General features: G+C 40.8%; 1 protein-coding gene across 1 annotated transcript in view; it reads right to left on the bottom strand.

Annotated features, from left to right (window-relative positions):
* CSTPP1 (centriolar satellite-associated tubulin polyglutamylase complex regulator 1) overlaps nt 1-20,547 on the bottom strand; it is an 81,647-nt gene extending 61,100 nt beyond the window's left edge. The window contains exons 1-2 of the mRNA XM_063332779.1: nt 20,389-20,547; nt 10,865-10,967 (exon numbers count right to left, since the gene is read on the bottom strand). Of these exons, the coding sequence (XP_063188849.1) occupies nt 10,865-10,967; nt 20,389-20,434 (149 nt within the window). The 5' untranslated portion in view covers nt 20,435-20,547. The remainder of the gene's footprint in view (nt 1-10,864; nt 10,968-20,388) is intronic.
* Nucleotides 20,548-21,926: the final 1,379 nt, after the last annotated feature.

Below are 21,926 nucleotides of genomic sequence, written 5' to 3'. Positions count from 1 at the left end.
CTGCCAGGCAGGGCCCTATTAAAACACAATAGCTGTTTGAAAAGGGTAAGCAAGCTGATATGGATATAATAGGCCACATATTGGGGCCCCTTTCTACTCTGAAAAAAAGCTGCTTCTTAGAGTTATGAGCTGGGAAATCTAGTATTCAGGAAGATGGGAAAGAGCATACATCGGAAGATGGTAAATAGCCCTGCAGAAGCCCTCCAAGGTGCTTAAAGGAAAAGTAAAGAAGCCTTCAGAGATAAGCATCAATCACCCAGGCCTAACTCTTTCAGTCTGATCAGGTGCTATTTCAGATGACATGGTGTTTCAATGAGCCTAGAAAGGTCTTGCTGGTATAAACAGAGATTTTGTTTTTACAGTAGAAAACACAGTGAGTTACGCACCACAGAGCTGCACGAATACCATTATAACTAGTGTTATGAAGATCATTGCAAGTTGCTACCCAGCTTCCCTCAAAAACTCTCATCCTTTTTCCCCAGACCTAAAAAAAATAAATCCAGAATAAAACAAAACAAAAATCCAGAATTATAGCTACACAAATAAAACTGCTAACTCTCCAGCTAACGTATTTAGTGTTTTTTCAAACTGTTCAACTAGACATTTTGGGGCAAGCAGAAAATTCCTTATTGAACTGATCTATAACTTTCTACAAGCTGAGGGTGTGGGAGATTCAAGTCCTCAGTGAGTTTTATTATCATACAGCCACGATCTCCATTCTTTGTCTTCCTTTATTAACCAACAGATGTATTTTTGCCCTCCCTGCCACACTGGGGAATTCATTCACTAGCTGCAAGATGATACAGAAACCATGCAGTGAACCTGTGGCAAAGGTGCAAAGATGGCACAAAGAAGAGAAACACTATTAAAAATACAAGCAACACAAGGTAGTGTTCAGATTTCCTCTAGTCTAACAACTCTGGAAGTAGCTATGGAATTGACATCACCTGGAGATGGATTTCGGTACCAAAATGTCAATATCCACTGAAGGAGGAGTATGAATTTGAAAATTGCTGAATAACAACTGCACTTGTCTTGTACTGCTGAGAAGTGTAATGCTGGGTGAAGGCAAACTGGCTTCTTAGAAAGTTGAGGGCAAAGTATAAGCCCAAGTAAGTATCTGCTTGCTCCATTCTGCACAGTCTCCTGTATCTCTTATTATAAGACAGCTCCATGTCTTATAAATTAGACTTTTCATTATTTTAAAAGGTAGCAGCACAATCACATTATGATTGTACTGATCCAGGAACTACTGAAATATAGCTTAATGAGTGTTCCAAAGAGATTCAATACTGGTGCCACGTATGCAGCTCCCATATTTGGTCTTTTCGGTCTTGATTAGACTGGAGAATTTCAAAAGAAGAAAAAAAAAAATTACAATTTATACTCTCTCACCTATTCAGTTGCCTTGGCAAAAACTATAGCACGTCAAAGACTGAGCAGCTTCCAATATTTCCATCCTGGCAACAAATGAGCCTTGCCAAAATTCCTTAATACAGATGAAGCTTCATCATTTGACATTAATGCTAACTCTGCATTTAGAGATTGCTTAGCTAAACCACTTTGTGCTCACTACAATTGCTTGGCTACAGTGCCAACCGGCTACAGTTTGTCTAATTTATTTGAAGATATGCAATAGGATTAATTTTGCAGGACATGAAGTTACTGCAAGTCTCTAATGCTCATGTATTCTGGAATCTGTATGGTTTCAACACTACACAGCACGGAAAGTCTCAGGTTCTCTGAAGACATCTAGCTTTCTAGAAATTAGGCTTTTTTTCTTTTTCTCCCCCCCCCCCCCTTTTTTTTTTTTTTTTTAAGAAAAGGAAGATAAACCAAATTTTAAAAACGCATTTTTCGGGCAAGCTACAAGACTTCCAGCGGCTTGCTATTCATGGGGATGCAGAAACAGTTAAGGGATTTTACCCTGTAAAGGATAAGGAATCCTATTATGGGATCTTATGCTGCAGGTATTTTCTGATTTTTACAGTTTAGCATATCCAATTTAGGAGAAATTTTACATTTGTTGGCCTTGTCCACATTGGAACATGTGTATTCTTAGCCAGGCAATCAGAAATGCTCCTCAAGATTTTCTGTGACACCACAACATTTTACAACCTAAGAATGAATACAAAACTCTTTCCAACACCACAAGACCAAAAAAAACCACCCAACCTCAATTCTGATCCATCTCTTGTTAAAGATCTTTCTGGGAAAAACAAAGTGTTCCTCAAACTTACACTACTTTATTCCAACTTAATCCAAAGCATTATAAGTTTAGATAGATGGAAGCCAAGAACTCCTCTGAAATTGATCTCCTATATGCATACATCAGTCTAGACTCACGCCAAATTGCTTCATTAAAACCAGAACTAAACCATATGAGTTAGTAATACAGAGAAAGGTATAGTTATTGATGAAGCTATCATGTATTCAACAGCTTACAGCTTGAGACATTGAAAACTTTATTGGAGGAAACAGTACATTCCAAGACAAATTCCTAACAGAAAAGGATAATGTGTGTAATGTGTGTCTATGCCTTGTAATTCTTAAAAATAAAAAAATATACAAAAGAAAAAAACCAAATGGATACCAAACTTCCTACATTATTATCCTTTTCCAAAGTTATTATTCTCTAGTGCATTTCTACTGAATTCCAGGTGACAATTTCATACTACAAAAATAGTTTTCTTCAAAACATTTACAGAAGCTGCAGGAAATCCAATCCTTACAGCATGTGAGCAAGCATGAAAAGAGATTACTGCTTTATATACACATTGCAGATTGCACGCAAAAGACTGTAAATAGTCCCACTACATCTGTTGTGGATATGTCACTATCTATCTTTCTCATTTTTTTCCTATATATTCCAACACAGTGACTCAGCAAGCACAGCTGAGTGGTTTTCCAGAGTGATGGAGAAAGATGGTTGTCAAACAGTGATCTCAGCATTGAGTGTCTATTTTGCATTATGGTGAGCTCTACTACAGACCTTTCCTTGGTGGAAGACAGACAAGGTAAGATTGCCACAGTTCACCAATTCTGACTTGAAGGCCCTTTCACTTCTGCAAGAACATAAACTAACATAGGTTTGTGATCAGAAATGCAACAACAGGGATAAGAAAGTAACTATCCAATACCACAGATATTAAAACCAAGTAAACTGTTGCAGAAAATAAAATTAAACAAAAGACCCTGTGGCATCCCCAAAATTATATGATGAGCACTATGAAATACCCAACTGATTAAATGAGTTATGGCAAAATAACCATAAAGAGCACACATACAGGATGCTCCTTAAAGATTTTCTTAGGAACAGCAATGACTTGCACATCTATTTTGTTATACTGGGATGGACTGGGGAGTAGGAAGACTGTATCGCAAATGCACATAGCCACGAAAAATCACTTTTCTATTACCTTCTAATCTAGACCACAGAGATCAATTTTCAGCAAACCCTTTTTCCTCTCTCCCTAAATCACCCAAACTTGTTTCAATAATAAATTTACACATTTGAAGTGTGTCACAAAAGTCTGATTTTAACTCACAGCTGGGATCACGTATGCATCTCCAAATTTGTACTAGTAACATTAACAACTATGATGAAAAGCAATAAAAAATGGGAAACACAAACAGAATTATGCTAGAGGTATGAAGTAAAACCAGACAGAGGATAGTACATTCAACTCTAGCCCAGAAAACAGCACAATCAGACATATGTAGTCCTAACGTTTCTACTGTTTGCCAGGTTTCTGGACTTTGGCTTTCAGAAAATTTCAAGTGTCAGTTTTTCAGTTTTATTAGCTATCAACACTGCCTATATGCAATCGGTTTTAACCATCATTAAAGGAAGCTCAACTTCACGGCAAATGTGTTGCATTTCAGCGTTCAAGGCTATAAGAAGGAATACAAATATACCCGACTACATAAGGTCTCCATAAGATAGTCCACTTCTGCTGCAACTATTCTGACGAAGACCACAAATAAATATGTAATTTCCATGATGTAAAGAAATAGGAAAGAAGCGGGCAAGGACTGTGCTGCTACACCAGTGAACTCATACTGGAAGCATCATAATCTGACCAAGCTGCATATAAAAATTGTGATTGCCTCTCTTCAAATATCAAGAGCACAGTGCAGCTCAAGTCAGCACATAAGTAAGCAAAGGGTTATCTATGGACAACTACCCTGTGCTGACAAGGTGCTGATACCAAGTGCTAACATTCATATGCTATGGCAAGTTCTCAGGGTTTTTCTGTCACCAAAATGGTATTATAAGTTTCCTAAGTGGAGTATATTATCGCAGATGGCGTGAATGGTAAACATGGTCTTTCATGTTCATTTCTATGTTGCTCCTTTAGCTACAAGCCCTCCGAGTTTGTCCTGCTCACCAAAAAGCTTCTTTACCTTCCCCTGCCCCATATTTCTTTGCAAGGGTTTGGATTCATCTGAGTATCCACTCACCTGTAAGATTCTTACCCATGTGGGAAAAAACCCTACATTTTCTAACATACTGGCAACATGTACAAACTACAGGGGGAATCAGTGTGTTATTCCCATTAATATATGCATTTTTTCCAGCTGTTTACTCAACAGCAGTCATCCCAATCAGCATATTTGTCAGGCTAGGACTTGTTGCAATGTTTGTTACAAAGAAACAACTCTGGGAAAATCAGGAATTCATAGATCCTGTCTGTCAGATGAAGATACCAATGACGTTTCTGCTGTCAAACAATTCTATAATAAAAACATCACGCTTCAGGTGGCAGATCTACAGGTTTTGGACAAAATTCACACAATTTTAACTCAAGTTACCCACACCTCCTAAATCTTCCATAGGTCTCATACAAAAAGCATACCCCATGCACAATAGACAGGGGGTACTGAAATCCCATTTCTAATATGCGTTGGAGAAACTTAGGTTACAAAGAAGAGACTTTGCCATTCTGACAACTCTTCTCTGTAGAGGTAAGACTGGTAAGCAACAAATGGACTTTAACAGAAAGGCTTTGTATCCTTTAGCAACACTTTTAAGTGGAAAAATATGCAACTGTTACAGGTTCCACAGAAAGATTTATCAACAAATTCAGTCCTGCAAATCCACCTACTCTGTGGAGAGAGACTTTGAAAATATCTCTCTCATAGCAACTTATTCACATTAGCTGCAAAATCTGTTCCTCAGAGTTTCTGGCACGAGTGCCGAGTCTGAGTACATATATTCATTCTCTTTCCACCGATAACTGAAGAGTGAAGGAGCCCCAAGAAAGAGCCTGTCAGGAACCATCAAACACATTATCCCAGTTGAGATTTTCAGCCCAAGGGGCTGCTTCACAGCTAGGTCATTGACAGCAGCAGCTTCATACCAATTGCATGGCTCAGTGCAGTCTTGCATTGAGAGTGATAGTTTTGCCTTTCTCTCTCTGGAGCAGAAGACACGTAGGAATCCTGAGAGTACTTGAGGAACACATGAAATATTATTTTTGCAATTGTTCATAAGATTGTATCAGAGAGAATATCAACATTTTCTGTACACACCTGAAAGTACTGTCACCTCCCAAAGGTTACTGAGTTGCTCAAAACCAATACACACAGAACTAACACTAAAAAAATACAACAACCAACACCCCTCCCCCAAACAGTCTTACTGAGAAATTCTAATGAATGGCTCCATCTCTCAGAAAGGGAATCTGGCACAACCTGTCAAAGCCCTAAGGACCTTCTCGCTACTATTTTTGCTGTTTATACTACAATTGTACAAAGCATGGAGACAACATTCTACAATGCTAGATGCTGTAAAGTACATGCAGTACAATATAATTTCTGTCTTGAAGAGCTTACACTATCCTTGCGAACAAGACAGAACAAGTTACTGTGGAAAGATGCAGAGCAGATGACAGCAAGATGATAACAATGATAAGGCCTACATACACAGAGATTAAAAAAAATTATAATTGATGGATCTAAGCTAGCTCTAAGAATCTCTCGTCTTTATAAGCAGATAATTCAGCTTATTTCCAGTTGCCAATTAAGGCTGTCTTCAGTGAGTGGCTTATTTCTCATGGGCATCCCATCTGTCCCATTCCTGGCCCTTCCCCCCTGCCCTCCGCTTTTCCCCCAAGGGTACTGAGATAATTTTAAAGAGGAGGACATTGTTTACTCTACAGATTTATTTAGTTAATGTTGTATAGCAGTACAGGACTGAACAAGCCAAAAGTTTTTCTGATACCAAAGCCTATGCCATTGCCAGAGAAAGCCAAGACTGCAGTATCATATTTGTCCCTAAGGAATGACTTGAACAAATTGTTCCAGCCAATCCAGACAGCAAGAGAAAATGAGGTACTTTCATTGCTAGAAGTTGATACTTCTCACCATGATAACATCTTCCTATCCAAGCATCTAAACTATATAGCACTGGCAGTTCTGTTACTTTGAACAAAGCATATGTTCCTTTGTGTAAAACAGGGCTCTACACAGTGCAGACCTGGTATTTTGAATTGCCAGGCACACAACAGATCTAAAAGCAGTACCCAACCCATGAGCCCCTCCAAACACACATATCACAGACACATTCTCAAATAAATATTATCAAACTGTCACTCAAGATCCAGCAGGGGCACTTCAAGTTAGAGCCAGCAGAAACATCTTTTACAGAAAAAGGGGATCTCGGACATCAATTTGCAGCACCCAATGGAAGCAGTGGTGCATCTGCAAGCTACAAGCAAGATGTCTTTCTCTATCATGCTCCAGCTGGCAGGTGAGCAGGGAGACATTTCACCAGAAACAAAAGAAAACAACGCGTGTTTTGGGAGAAGAACATAGACAAAAAACACCTTTTCCTGTGCCTCCAGTTCACTTGTATTTAGTTCATCAAAGAAACTATAAAAGTGATAGCAAGATGAGTTTCCTGTCCAAGGTACGTTATCACTGGTTAATATTTCTGAACTTTCAGAAGAGTCTTGAAAAGAGTAGTGCATCTACCTGCAAGCTGGAAGAGAAAGTTTCAAGCAGCGGGTTAGCCCAGAAGAAAAGTAAAAATTACCAGTAGGAAGTTTCTTGGTCACAATTTTTTTTTGCTGCTTCTTCCAGCTGAAGTGAAAAAAAAAAAAAAAAAAAAAAAACAAAACCACACACAGACTCCCTTTAAGATCCCAGAAAATATAAAGTGGGATGCTACGCACATTCCCTTGGCGTGATCAAATGCTTTAGGATGGGGGCCCTGTGTTTCTTCAGTACGGGAAAGATCAAGAAAAAAAGGATGGTGAATAATGTATAGGAGGAACATGTCCCTTTAAGATATGTTGGCACAGAAGTTAGGCTGGAAGAAGTAAAGCAGCATTAGTGTGTAATTACACAGAGGGCTTTCAAGAGTGTATTTCATGGAGATCCAAAAGCGGAGCAGAGATTTCTTGGGTTTGTAGTGAACAAACACCAGTAGCATTTCAGCATATCTATAAAATCAAGACTAGTACTGAGAGAGGCATAATCTTACTCATTTAGCTAAAGGATGTGGATTAACTGGCAGAAGGGTGATTGATCCCTATTCCTGCAAAAGTCAGGAGTCAGTCAAATGAGGGTAGCCTCAAGGTACTCCCACGATTGAAAGCAGATGTCCACATGATTGGGACAAATGAACAATGGAATTAAGTGGGAGGAAAAAATACTCTTGAAGAATAAAAATATTCTGGACGAAGAACTGTAGAGATGAAGGTCAGTCCTCTGCAATCAGCAACCCTGGTGCTAGGCTGTGATTAGTAGTAAAATACAAATATATACCCAGTTTCATTTCCTAGAAACAACTAGAAACACTCACTGCCTGTAAAACACTTACTGCTTGATCCACATAGAGCTACATGACCACATCGTTTTCAGCTCTGAAATTTCACTCAGGTAAACTAAACCTCAACAAAATTTTCTTAATTACCCATAAAAATAGTTGTTGGAACTGGCACAAAGATTTGAAGTGACTCATGGTGAGGTGGAGCATTGCAACGCATGATGGAAAGGCTGTGATTGCTCTTCAGTGGTGAATCCAGCAAGAGAGGTCCATGGAACACCACTCTATTGAAAAATGTGCCCTGTGGGAAGGGTTCAGAGAATATCTAACACCTGTCCTTGACACACTAGCTTCATTATTTCTGAAAAGTTACAGAAGTCATTATTTTATCCCATACACACTTGAAAAAAAAAAGTTACTCTTTGGCCTACCTGCTACCTTTCTAAACCCTGAGCTTGGTCTCTAATTTTAAGTGAGCATAAATAGGGAAAGCACAATGTGAAAAATTAGACACCCTAATACCACATCCCTTCATCTCAAATCATTGCAGCATACTTCAAAATATACACATGCCAATCCTCTTATTTAGAATAACCTGGAACAAGGAAAACATCGGGAGAGTGCACACAAACTTTCTGGAATCTCACAAGTTATCTCGGAGTTCAAAGACACTGAGATTAAAGATAAAAATCAAGATCAAGATTATTTGCCCGGCAGAGCAATACGAAGCCAGTATAGCTGTCAAAGCACAGCCTGAACAAATGGTGACAGTTGTGTGGATGAACAGAAATCTGTTGGGCAGTGAGGGCTCCCCAGTAAGCCCTGAGAGCCAGAATGTATGACACTTTCATAATAGGAAACTTTGTATTCTGAGCCTACCTACAGCCATATTGCTGATCATTTATTCTCGGCTTCAAATAAAGAATCCCATATTTCAAATCTTTTAGAGTTTCACAGCTCTCAAAATTACTAAGACTGTTTGTGCTTTGGTACAGGGACACCATTTGATCTGCTAAACTCCAGACATACTATAAAAGAAAAAAAGAAAAAGAAAAAAAATAATTACTAGTTCTGTATTACTCACAGAAAAAATGAACACACAGCCTTTTCCTGCCTTTCAAGAAATCAGAAGCTCCACAGAACACTCAGTGTGAACAAAAAGCCATTGTAGAAACTCACGTCTTACTTCGAAAATAAATGGGAAAAACATGATCTCCAGCACCTCAGTCAATCAGGGGGTTGTGCTCTATGGTGACAGTTTTGTTTGTTATAATGATCTTAAAATATTATTTATTCTTTCAAAAGTAGAAAAGGCCCTGAGGTGTCAGCTTGAAAGCAGGCACAAACTAAATCCAATTTAGAGAGATGTCTGAATGACAATTTCAGCTGGGTATTTCAGACCCACCTTGCCTTCAACTCTGGTAAAGAAATCCTGTTGGTGGGTGGAAGTCATTGTAGTCATGTTCTTTATCTTTCTTAAGCTCTTGTTTACTGACTATTTGTTCAGCTGACTAATCTCAGTATTACATTCTGTGGACACTCACCTATATCAGATGGAGTATCATGACTCCCAATCACATCAAGTGCACAAGGTTGTACCTTCATTTGTCCTCAATACCTACTCTCAGCGATTAATTCCCCGCAACCCTCACTTAACAGTGACCACTGCAACTTGCTCAGAACATGGAAGTATACTGTTCATTGGTTTGTACAGTAAAAGCTTCATTCCTGGTATCATGCATTTTTTTAACTTTGGTCATCTACAAAGACAGAATGCATTTTGAGAGTTTAAGCTACTGTATAAATAACAAAAAAATATCAAACTCCTTATAAAAATCCATGTAGCAACAAGTATTATTTGCTCCTAAAATAGATTTCTGAGGTCTTTTAAAGGCAGTATTCATTCTAGTTACACAAAGCTACAGAGAAAGGTCTGCCAAGATGGCCAAAACCACACTAATCTTGAACTGCTTGTACCTCTGGGGGGAAAGCAAGCTTTAAGAATTTCTCCTTAGACTTGCTGCAGTATTTATCTTAGTTACTTATTTACTAGTGAGAATCTCAGTTGTTTAAAAGTTGAAAATGTGCATGAGGCAAAAAATATAATACAAGTTGTCCAATCAGTCGAACTAGCAAGTTAGACCTCATTTGGAGATTAGATGGAGACTGATGTGCAGAAAAAAAACAAAACCAAAAAAGCCTACAAAAACTCCTGAAACTGTGGCCAACTGAGAAAGCAAGCTACTCCTATGCCTTGAGATCCTCTTCCACTGCTGTAGTACAGAGATTGTTGTGAAATACTCTGCACGTTGATTTGCCTCAGAAAAAAATAACAGGAAAGGAAGCAAGCAAGGGAAGATTTTCAAATGGGCATCAAAAGACAGAAACATATAACCACTGCAAGCACACGTTATGTTTCTTTATAACATATAATGTGTTATAATGTTATAACAGATCTTCAGTGAAGCTGCCTGGAAGAGTTTTAGACATTGTGCAAGACACCATCAAGTTGGCAAAACATACAGCAATCAGATGAGTCAACATCAACAACACTGAAGACCCACACACAGCTTTTCCAAAAAAAAAAAAATCTTTCCAAATTAGTAGGAAGAGATTATCCGTGCTAATTATTATGTTCATTACTTAAAGACTTATGCAGGTTATAAGGTAGGAAGATGCACTCTATTAAAGCATTCAACAGGACAACAATCACACAAGGACACAAACCAGTTCAAATTCATACTCAGAAAAAGGAAGGAAGAATAAGTGCTGCTGAAACCAGAAGCATTCTCTGCTTTTGATACTAACTGTCCTGACTGAGGCAAGCAGAATTTGGTTTTCTATACGCTTTTAAAAGCTCTGTTTCCCAAACTGACTGCTTAACATGAATATTTGTAATAGAAGAGGTACTGAACTGCACGAAACCCATCCACGTTTCCGAAACATGCTCAGGCAGCCCTTGGCTAACCCAGTGAAATCCAGCATTCACAACATAATCAGCATGTGTCCAGCTCCATTCTCCATGTACCCTGTCTGTTTCCAAAAGCCCCCCTCAGACTGGCCCTATTGGCAGCATCCTGATGTACTTACTATTCAGTGAAGAACCTGGCAATGCCATACTGACTAATATCTTCTCTGTTCTCCAGCAACTGGCTCACTGCATCCTCCATGTACGTGAGGACATGCCTTTGAGCTGCAAATAAAAGAGACAGTAAGAGACAAAAATTAGAATACAAGGGGCCTGCAAAGCCCAGAGCCAGACCAACCTAGTTGTGTGCCTTACACAAGCCAACAAGCATTTGCTCCCTCAGCTGGAGAGTAGATATTTCATTCTCCCAGATATGGATAGTAAAATTCCTGAGCTATATGCTTTCTTTCCTGTCTACACAGAGTGAGTTAGTCATTAACAGTGCTTTTTTAAAATCCCCTGAGATTCTGGAAGTGAAAGAATAGGAGGAGTTGCGAGACTGCCTCGCTGGAAAACGCTTACTCAAGAGGAGATCCTGATCTCTATTCTGAGTCACAGCCATCTTTCCTATACAGATTGTCAATGCCGTATGGATATGGCTGTTGCAGAGCTGTAGGTGTTCCCCACCCTTCCCTCCTTACCAAAGCCAAGTAGCTCTAAGGTTGTTCTGTAAAGTCTTTTTCCTAAAGGTGCAAATAAAACTACATCTGTTTCCATAAATGCATCAGCGAATGTTCTTGGAGTGTCAGGTTGGGAACAGGTCTCAATGCCAAGAGAGATTTATATTGCTCAACAGTCAGTCTCAAATAACTGCCTAAACCAAACATAAGGAAATTTCATAAGTGGTGGATCTGCCAGTACCCAACCACAGAATGCCACTCACTTGTAAGACTCCTGAGTAAAGACAGTTTGGTACAACACAAATTGTTTTGCTGCTTCTGCAGGGGGCAGACTCTGTACAAATCAAGCATTTGCCAGGGAGGAAGCAGCGTGGATTTGCCACTGAGCCCCTTTGATGTTTTTGGCTAGAAACCAAGCTGGAGCAACAAAGAGCCGAGTCTGGGGTGATGCGCCAGCTACCAAGCAGTAGACTTTCCAAATCTACAAGTTCAACAATCAGAAGACAAGTCATAACGAACCCAGGAAAATCATTCCTAACCTGGAAAGCGCACAAACCCTGTTCCCAAAGCACACACCTCCATCCTAAACACGTATGCTGCTGCACCTTTGCAAGTAGTGTCGTGTCCTAAAAAGAGCAGCAGAAAACCCTTAGGGGAGATAGGAAAGGCAAAGGCTGTTCTTACTCCTTGCCAATATGCTCCAGACTTGGCAGCATCATCCCCTCACCAGCAACTGGCCAACCTCAGACCCACATCAATATTCTTCAAACCATTTTAATTTGTGCTTAATATCCTGGTAAGCATCAAGCCTGCGCCACTTGATACACAGCATGGAAGTCCCTTTCATCTTAGTGTGGGGCAGGTGGACTTCAAGAGAGGCCCGGAAATGATTATTCCCAGTGGATACAGTCATTAAAAGTATGTAGGAACATTGATTGCTATCAGGGGATTTCTCTGCCTAGAACACTTTTCAGGACAATGGTAAAATTGGTTAAGCACACCCTGGAAAATACCTTGCAGCTGATAGCAAAATGGTGAGCCAAAGGTTCAAAGATATTATCTGGCACTAAAAGATACAGGGCGTAGCTTTATTTAATTATTTTAATGCAAAGGAATAAACTTAATTTATGTGAGCGATTAAAGAAAAATAGCTCTGCGCACCTGTGTCCCCTGGGGGAGGAACGAGTTGTGCAGCTCAGTCACAGGCTCAAGATAACAGCAACTGGGTAAACTTTATTTCAGCCCATCCTTCCTCCCTCTTCATTATGCAGCCCATCTCATACCCAGAAACTGTCTTCCCAGGCCCCTCTTGAGCTGTCAGCGGTACCAGATGAAGCCAGGGAACGGTACTAGCAGACTGGCTTCCACTGATCTCAACCTGCAGTAAACTGCTACTCCGCTGCAAAAACATTCTCAAAACTTTGTGGGGAAGTACACGCTCCTTTCATAAAATAGCCCCTATCAATGAAACATAGCTTTGTTATTTTGCTGCTTTAGTGTCATTAACCTCTCCCCTAAAAGCCTATGGGAATAGACAGGCATGGTCCCACAGCGCTACACAGCACAAAGTGGCTGACCTCTATAACAAATACCTCTGAGTCTGCTCCTGGAGAATAAATTAACTTTCAACACAGAATTTCAGACATTTCTGTCACACTTAAAAATGTACGCAAATATGCACATGTCACTGTGGAATACAATCACTGGTAAAAGGGTATTTCTATTAAGCTTTTTGTTGCATGGCCTGAGGATCCTGGCAAAGACCTCTCTCCCTGTTTCCCTGAAGGCAGGTAGAGGCGCGGGGGAGGGAAGGAATTGGTGAGCAGAGAAGCTGAAAGAAAATAGCACATGAATCTCCTTGAGAAGTCTCTCTCCGGCTTTTCGGCTGCTGTGCTGTTTTCCAGGTAGCACAGTTCACACTGCCAAACCAAATTCCAGTTCTGGCTTCCTGTTCACTGGCTGACCAGTTCTATGGAACGGTGGAAGTAGTATGTTTTATAACCCAACCAACTCTACCCTACACAGAAAAGCCATAGAATAAAATTTAATTTGCAGGCAGGTTCTAGCAGGCCAGAGAGGCAAAATAAAGTGCCAGGAGTCTGGTTATAGCAAAATAATAGTTCCATAATTTATACAAATGGTACTTTCCATAACAAACACTGGAACCATACTGGAACATTAACTATTTATGCAAGCGGGGTTAATCCGTGGGGTCCTGTGCAAAATAAATGAGATGATTCATACATTTTAATAGTTTTTGAAATTCAGGGAGATAATGGTGTCTTGGTATACATGTTGCTCATATTTTTGAGGCTCAGTTTACAATAGTAAGGCAGCAAGCCCAAATCAGAATGTAAAGCCCAAATACTCACACAACTGTGCTATTGCAGCTTGCTGTCTTGTCTCATTTTCTTCCTGATAGAATTCCAGTATACTGCAGCTTTCACACAGGAGGTATTACAACAGATTATCATCCTCAGCGTTTATTTGTTTATGGCTTATTGCAACAAAGGCTCTCCTTCCTACCAGTACAAAACTTTCCAAAGCAACCCATATTTGCTAAATTCTTTCCTGAAATCCCATGCAACTACCCCAAACAGTAAGTAACTGCGCCTGCCACACTCATTTGGCAGGTGCTACTCTTTGCGGTCAGATTTAAGAGCTACCGGGCAACTTTCACAGAAGGATCTGACAGAATAAGTTCACAGAGTAGTCTTCAGGCAGCCCATGACCTGATGTTAAGTAGATACCTTTGCAGAGAATATCTTCATTCTTATCACTAAACCACGAGCAGTGATGTTACACTTGGAGCCTCTGCAGTAGCAATATGTACAGTACAGCTCCTCCAAAGCTGGCTACTTCAGCCCTCGGGAGAATGGCCTCTGCTGGTATTACCACCACATTCACATGCTCACGCCCCACCAGCACTCACATGCCCAATCTTTAAAGTGAATTTTGGAATCAATGCACTTTTGGCTCAGAGCCAAATTCAGGGCTGAACAGTGGCTGTTCAATTCAAGTATGGCCAGACCACGTCCTATAAATTTCCTCCAGCTTACAAGTAAAAGGCAAAACAAGGATTACACCCACAATCTCTGTGGACTTCACTGCAACAGATTAGACAATCACAACTAATTCCATTTAACCATGCACCAAAACATTTTGCATGTGTATTTAAAATAGTAAAAACTGTCCTTTTATAAGCCACAAAATTACTTGTTTCAATCTTCTTATAAGAACAAACAATCTGCTAATTCATAAGTTTGATTACAAGTATTGTTAGAACAAGCATTGATACTTCAAAGATCTTGAAGGAAACGGAAAACGTAATGCAAATAATACCACTGCATGAAACAGAATATATGCACTGAAATTCTCAAAGCCAGAAATTCAGAAGGAAAGAAGGAAATACATGTCACCTTTCAGTGATAATATTGCATCTATGTAATACTTTTATTATCAGCAGTGCTGAGGAATGGAGAGGGTTAAGACCTTGGAAGTGCCACATTACTGTGTGTCAGTTATATGACACCAACTTCAGCAGGTATTGGCAACACAATCACATCAAGCATACTGTTTTTGCATACTAGTTTCCCAGTTTTATAATTTAGATGTATCTCCCTAATGCTGCATTGATAAGAAGCTTCTCTTTCCAACAAGTTTGCCTTTTCCAAAGGCAGAGAAGAAAAACTGGAGGTCAGTATACCAGCATACTTACCAAGAAGCGATGCTGCCTGTCACACTTGAAAGGAATAGCAAACATGGGATGGCCAGAAGGTGCAATAAAAATAGCAGCAGATGCTGCTAAAGAAAAATAAAGTGCACTAAACAACGTGAAGAAAGAGTATGATTGGAATAAATTGGTATAGGATAGCAAAACACACCTCACACACCTTGTTTAAAGAAGCAGCAGAACACAGCCCTACAGCAGAGGTAAGCCTTCATTTATCAAATTATTATCAAATCAGCTAGCTACCTTATTGCTCAACTAGTCATGAGAGATGACTTCTGGAATATGAGCTGTCTACCAAAACAATTTGTACTGTATGCACATAAGAGGGCTTTTTTTTTTATGGCTGGTTCATTCCTGGCATAACTGAGTACGTTGAAAAATCAGGAGTGGGAATTCCTGGATAATAAAACCAGCTTTTATTAATTATTTGCCTCCTCCTCAACTGAAGTGCCGGTGATTAGTTTCAATTATCAGAAGTTCAAGAGCATAATAAGTTTAAATGTATTTGGGATATTTCTGGTATTTTTTAATTTCTGAGAGCATATAAATTAAAAGCTAAATACCCTTCCAGAATTTATTCTAAATTGGAGCTTAACTAAGGACACTACTGTATTAGGCACATTGGAAAGACACATCTATAGTAACACAAAATCAAATTCAGGCAAATATTACCAAAACAGTAATGATGCAAGAGGGAATTAGTAAGGATAGAAATTGCAAGAACAAAATCATGTAAACTCTGGAAGTTTTTTCCAGCATTAATGTTCTTTCAGGATGCTCTTTTCAATCTCTTCAGATATCATTAGTGATTTAATCTTGTTAGATATCACTAAGGAATGGCCTGGGCAAGAGAAGTATGTAAACAAAACAATCAACCTAAAAGCTAAATCACTGTACAGCTGTAGTTTTTCCAGCTTTGCACAGCTTCATAGTGTAATTTCCTATTAAAACTCAAAAATATTTTTTTTTGAAGGAAACAACATGTAAGGAAGTATGAGTAGACCTTGTCATGCCAGAGATAACACTGCTATGAGAGATACGTGCTGTTACACAGGAACACATGCTAAATGGCCACACAGCACAACTACATTGTATTTCGTATGTTTACAGTTTCAAAACTACTTTCAACAAAAAATTTAAGAAATGTTTCAGTTTATAATTTAATCTTGACCATAACTGAAAATTTGTTTCAAACAATTAATCAGCATATTAATCACAACCATGACATTGTACTCTTTCAGTTTGCACTCCTGAGGCTGCACACAGACTGACTTAATCGTCCAAGTCCCTCCAGCAGACCACTTCCTGCAAGATGTTGTACAGCTGCTAGAAATCACCACCTCACCAATGCCAAATTGGTGAGCTATCGGGTTTTGGGTTGGTTTTGTTTGTTTTGGTTTTTTCTTTTCTTTTTTTTTTTAAAAAATCTGAATTCATGCAGTGTATTATTAACATTGTGGAATTCTAGCTTGTTATAAGGGCATTAAGTAACCTAACGGTTCCCTACCTATTCATACTTAAACACAGAAGGTCCGCATACTCTCCAGTTCTGGAAATCTACCTAGATCAGGATCAGATTTCACCTGTTACCTTTCAAGTTAAGATGGAAGTCCTGTAGTGCAACAGGAGGTTTAGAAATGAAATCTCCATCTTTTAGAGAAAGTACTAGACTGAGTCTAAGAAGATTCAAACTTATCCAACATTTCTACAAGCAAACACGCTTTCTTAAAGAAAATGATTGCATTTGGACTTTCCAACTCAGTATTTCTTAAGACTGTTCAGAAGAAGAGTAAACTCTAGGTATCCGCAAAGTCTCTACACAACTGAAGTTCTCTGCTGGGAACAACTCCGTTTTGTAAAAGCACCAATACCATGAAAATTCTTTCTAATCATGAAGTCCAAGACTTCTTACGAGAGAGATGAGGAAACATACCATGTTTCTGGCACTTAATAGCCCCATGCGTTACTGATAAGGCACTTCCCTAACAGAGTATTTGTGTTCTTACATGTCTTGCGTTGGCAAAGGAAGAAAAGAAAGCACATCCTGGAGTTGGGGAGTAGAGGGGAGGAGAATCCACAGAAAAACAGAAGTTCAGAAATTTGCAATAATCTACTGCTTTTTCTCCATAACAGGAAAGGGGGGGGGGGGGGGGGAGGGAATACAATTTGAAGCTTCAGAAGACAGCTGCATGAGCAGAACAATACACTAAGTGCTCCATTGCCTGCTATAAATAACGGAGCAATCACCAGTTATTAAACCATAATGAGGAAGGCATGGAAAAGTGTCTCAAATAGGCCTCATTTTGCCTACTGTAGTTCCAGCCTCATCCATCAAATGCGAAACACATTTTCATCACTATCCCCAAACACTAAATGTTGTTTATTCAGTGAAAACGCTGTTTAAAATGTCCTGCTTGTTACAACAACATCTTCACTGTAGCCTTTCTGCCAACTTTGCAGACCGCATCCCATTTCCTATTCACTGAGTCATCTCTGTTCTTCTACCTACTGTCTCACAATCATTGTGGCATGAGACATGTTGCCCTGACTTTTATTTTCCAGGAACTCTGCTGTACCAAAGCTTTGCAATTATTCTTCATCTTAAGTTAATGCTTAATTCTCTCCCTGTTCACTTCTATTTTAACTTACTACTGCTTTTATTTCCCTCTTAACAGCCAAATTGGATGTGGAAGAATCATCTCAAATACAAAAAAGAAAAAAAAAAAGTAGCATGTAATCTTATTTTGGCCACTTATTTTATTTGTTGGCCTGGTTTTGATATTGAAAAAGGAAAAAAGGAGGCTAAGTGAAGCTTGCCCATTCCAGGTCAGGAGAGACAGTGCCATCTGACCTGTGAGACTCAGAGAATACCTTATGTGGCAGCCTGGGGCAACACAACTTCAGAATGAAGTTACAGAAAGTGAAACTTAATCACAATTGCTTACAACCCCACATCAGACAACTCTATTAATAAGACTTCAAGGCACACAATAGAACAAATCCAAAGCATGGTGATTTCAGAATGCCAGGTCCATGTATAAAACATAAAAGCATCTTATGAAAACGTGTGGGGAGGTGTGTTTATTTTGGGGAAGAGAGTTGGGGTTTGGGGGATTTTGTTTGTTTGTTTTAACCAATTCCCTACTACTAATACACAATTCATTCAGTAGGATCTGTTAGCAGTTTGGTAAATTACAAAGTCTCACAAAAACACTGTTATCGGTATCCTTACAGCTAATAACAATATCAACATGTAGCAGACCTTTTCCCCCTCTTAACAGACAACAGATATTGCAACCTAAACAGAAGGGTATCCTAAGTGATCAACAGAACAGGCTCTTATACAAGTTATTGCTCAACCTGATATGCTCACATGAGTGTCTTTTTCTGACCCCAATGTCAAAATAATTTAGAAGGTGTTACAATATGAAAAAGGGAATGGTAGATCAGCATGTGGAACAGAGATAAAAGGAGGCTCACTCTAAGTAGGTTAATAAAGCAGCTTGCACCTAACAATCTTGCACTTCTCTTAGAAGTCTCATTTCTCAACCTCAGCTGTGAAACAGAAAACTGATTTACTCTTACACTTTAAGAATATTTAGTCTGCTTCCTAGATTGTTTTGAGCGATTCAATCCTTACAGACAAGTTTCACAAAGGTAAACGTTAAGTGCCTGTTTCATTAAAGACAATTAAGTGAACCTAAAACCAAGTTGGCTCATTAAAAAAAAAAAGAAAATTTTCAGGTTGCAGCCTAGAGCAAATCTGTGGAAAAGTTATGAGTCTCTCCTTAAAAGCGTAGGTTGAAAATGCTGACATAGGGCGATTGATAGAGTAGCACAAAACAAAGGGTGTATCTACATGGCACACTGCAATATTGTTCTCAAATACCTGAACTAGCTCCAGAATTGAAATTGGCAGTAAGAATTTCGGCAAAGTGAGTTTTCTGAGAATCACCCTGAACAGAGCACTAAAACTCTTATTTCTGCTTTGACTTTCCTTAATACAAAATAGCATTGCAATTATGTAGGTATGCAAAAAAGTACCCTGCCAGCAGCCTGGTAGCAAAAGTACAAAGACATTCTACTCTACGAGGAATTAGATCACTCCTTTACTTAAACATTCATCTCTCTTTATCGCTGTTATACTTGCGAAAGAACATGTAGCAGATCACTCCTCATTGACATTATTGCTAGGCTAAACATACTAAGCTCTTTTAGTTTCCTCCCTCCAAGACGGGTTTTCCATTTGCTGGAAGCTAGCAATGTTTCTCTAGTCTTGTTCCATTCTGACTTACCAGAGCTGGTAAAATCATGGTGGAACAAGTAGCACAAACTAATCCATTTCCGACCTTTCCTTGTACAAGAAAGCCACAATAAATTAGGTATACCTTTATAAGAGTTATTACAAAACAGCCTCTTGGGCCTAGAAGGTAATACCTGAAGAGTTTAACTTTAAAAATACAGTCTTGAACACATTCCAAATGCTTACTACTTGTAATTCATCTCCTCTTTAGCAATTAAGTGAAGTCATATTGACTTTATTCCATCCTAATTATTTTTATTTGACACATTAATACCGAAATCACTTTGCTCCTTAGTTTCCTGGGACATCAAACAGTAACACAAACTGTTAGAGACAGGTTAAAAGGATGTAGTTTGTAAGGGAGCAACTGCTTTATAAGTGAAAAAATTTCCAGTTCATGGGGGAAACATTACCAACATTACCTTACTTCAGAAGAAAAGCTGACATTCTAACCATCTCACACGATAAGAACAATAGCTCTTCCAATACTGGGAAACGAGCATAAAATAAGGTTGGTCACATAGATCTGCGAGCAGAACAGGCTGGTCATGGGCACAGTGAGGTTACGGTCTGCCATTGTGTCTCGCAGTGCCAAGACGGGAGGAGACGGCAGCTCACCTCCCTCAGCCCGCATCTAAGGGCGCCGAGGGGAGCTCCCTGCGCCCAAGAGGGCCCCGCAGCCCTCCCGCCTCAGGGGAGCACCATGAGAAGCACCGACCTACGACAAACACACACCCACCCGGTGCTGTCCCCTCCTCAGCCGAGAAGACGGACACGGAGTCACTCCCACCCGCATCGGCCCGGCCCGGCCCGGCCCGGCCCGGCCCAGCCAGGGGTCACGCCATGGGCCTGAGGCCGCTGTCCCCGAGAAGGCAGGGTCGCCGCCGTCCCCGACCCCACCGAGCCCTCCCCACGCCGGGCCGCAGCAACACCCAGGGGACCCAGCCCTCGGGGCGCTGCCCCGCCCCGCCGCGCCGCCCCACTCCTCACCCAGGTACTCGGGCCCCGGCAGCGAGAGCCGCTCGGGGCTCAGCATCCTCCCGCCGCCGCCGCTCCCTCCCGGCTTCCGTCCGTTTCCAAGGCGCCCGACGCTCCTAGCGCTCAGCGCCCGGCGCTGCTCGCCCGCTCGCCCCGGCTGGGAACACGCCCTCGCGGCGCCGGGGTTCCGCGCCCAAACCCGGCCTCACCCCCTGCCCCGCCCCGCCACCCCCGAGTGGGGGCAGCCCGGCCTCCCCGGCCAGCCGGGCCGGTGGCACAGGTCAGGGCTGCGGGCAGGGCAGGGCGGCACGTGAGTGACCTCGGGGGAAGGGTCTTTGGGGGAGCATTGTGACATGGCGGCCTGGCCTTGAGGAAGGGGCCGCGGGCAACATGGCGGCCTGGCCTTGAGGAAGGGGTAGTGGGTGATACCCGGGGCAGCGAGCTGCGACCCTGAGGGACACCTCAGAGGGAGGAGAGTTGGTTAAGCTGAGGACCCAAAACAACACGAGGAAATGCGTGTGTAAAGTCATTCTGGTTAGATTTAGTTTGGGAAGTCAGAAGGTGCTGAACGCCAGGGGCTGGTGGGACTACAGCTGGGGGGGGGGGGCTCTTTAGCGGAATTTGAAGGTGAATGGTAGTAGGTGAATGAAGGGCACTGTGTAGCACCCTTGACCCAGGGAGCAGGGTCTGAACAGGGTGACCAAGGAGGTGTTTTACAGATGTGGCCTTCTGTCTGTATCACTCCTTCGCCATTTTTTTTTTTTTGCAACCCTCATGCTCTGGAGAGGCAGGTGTGGGGAGCACCAGGAATCCTCCTTTGTTCACAAGAAAGTAGAAACTAGCAGAAAAGTCCTGAGCCGTGGGGCTTTTTCTGTTCTTGTCTGGGAATTGTCCTTGTTCTGGGGATGTAGGAGAGGCAGAGCTCTTCGCGGGGCTGGAAGCAGCCCTGATGGGCTGCTCTTCCCCAGAAGCTGATGGGGCTAAAACTCCCAAATTACTTACAGTTTCTTGCATTACCATTAGAAAAATCCCAGCCCAGGATGTCATCCCAGGAGTTAAAAAAAAAAAAAAAAAGCACTGGAGGTGTTGTCTGTTTTTACTGACAAATGCAAAAGAACAAAAATCAAATAAACCACTTGTGCATGCATATAATCAGCCTTTATTCCACTGGAGGAAAGAGCTGAGTGTGTCTCTTGGCAACTCAACTTTAGTCTATACTCACACGACAGCCACAGTTAAAAAGGACAAACAGGATGTTGTAATTTACCTATTCATATCGTCATCCCCAAAATTGCCTGGACCACTCCACTGGCAGTGGCTTGTTTGTCTTTAAAAGGATATGGCTTACATATAAATGTTTCAAAGATGGGTGGAGAGAATAATTTAGGAAGCAGACAATGAGACACTCCAGTGTGAAGAAAGACTGCAAAAAGGTAAGATTGTCTTAAAGAGAATATGCATAACATATAAAGTGATGTTATCTAAAATTATTTGTGCTACAATGAAGCTCATTAAAAACTCCTATTTGTTCAGTTTTGCAGTTTGTGCAT

Source organism: Chroicocephalus ridibundus, chromosome 4 (assembly GCF_963924245.1).
Source record: "Chroicocephalus ridibundus chromosome 4, bChrRid1.1, whole genome shotgun sequence".
Classification (NCBI taxonomy): Eukaryota; Metazoa; Chordata; class Aves; order Charadriiformes; family Laridae; genus Chroicocephalus; species Chroicocephalus ridibundus.
This window is presented reverse-complemented; position numbering and strand designations above follow the sequence as displayed.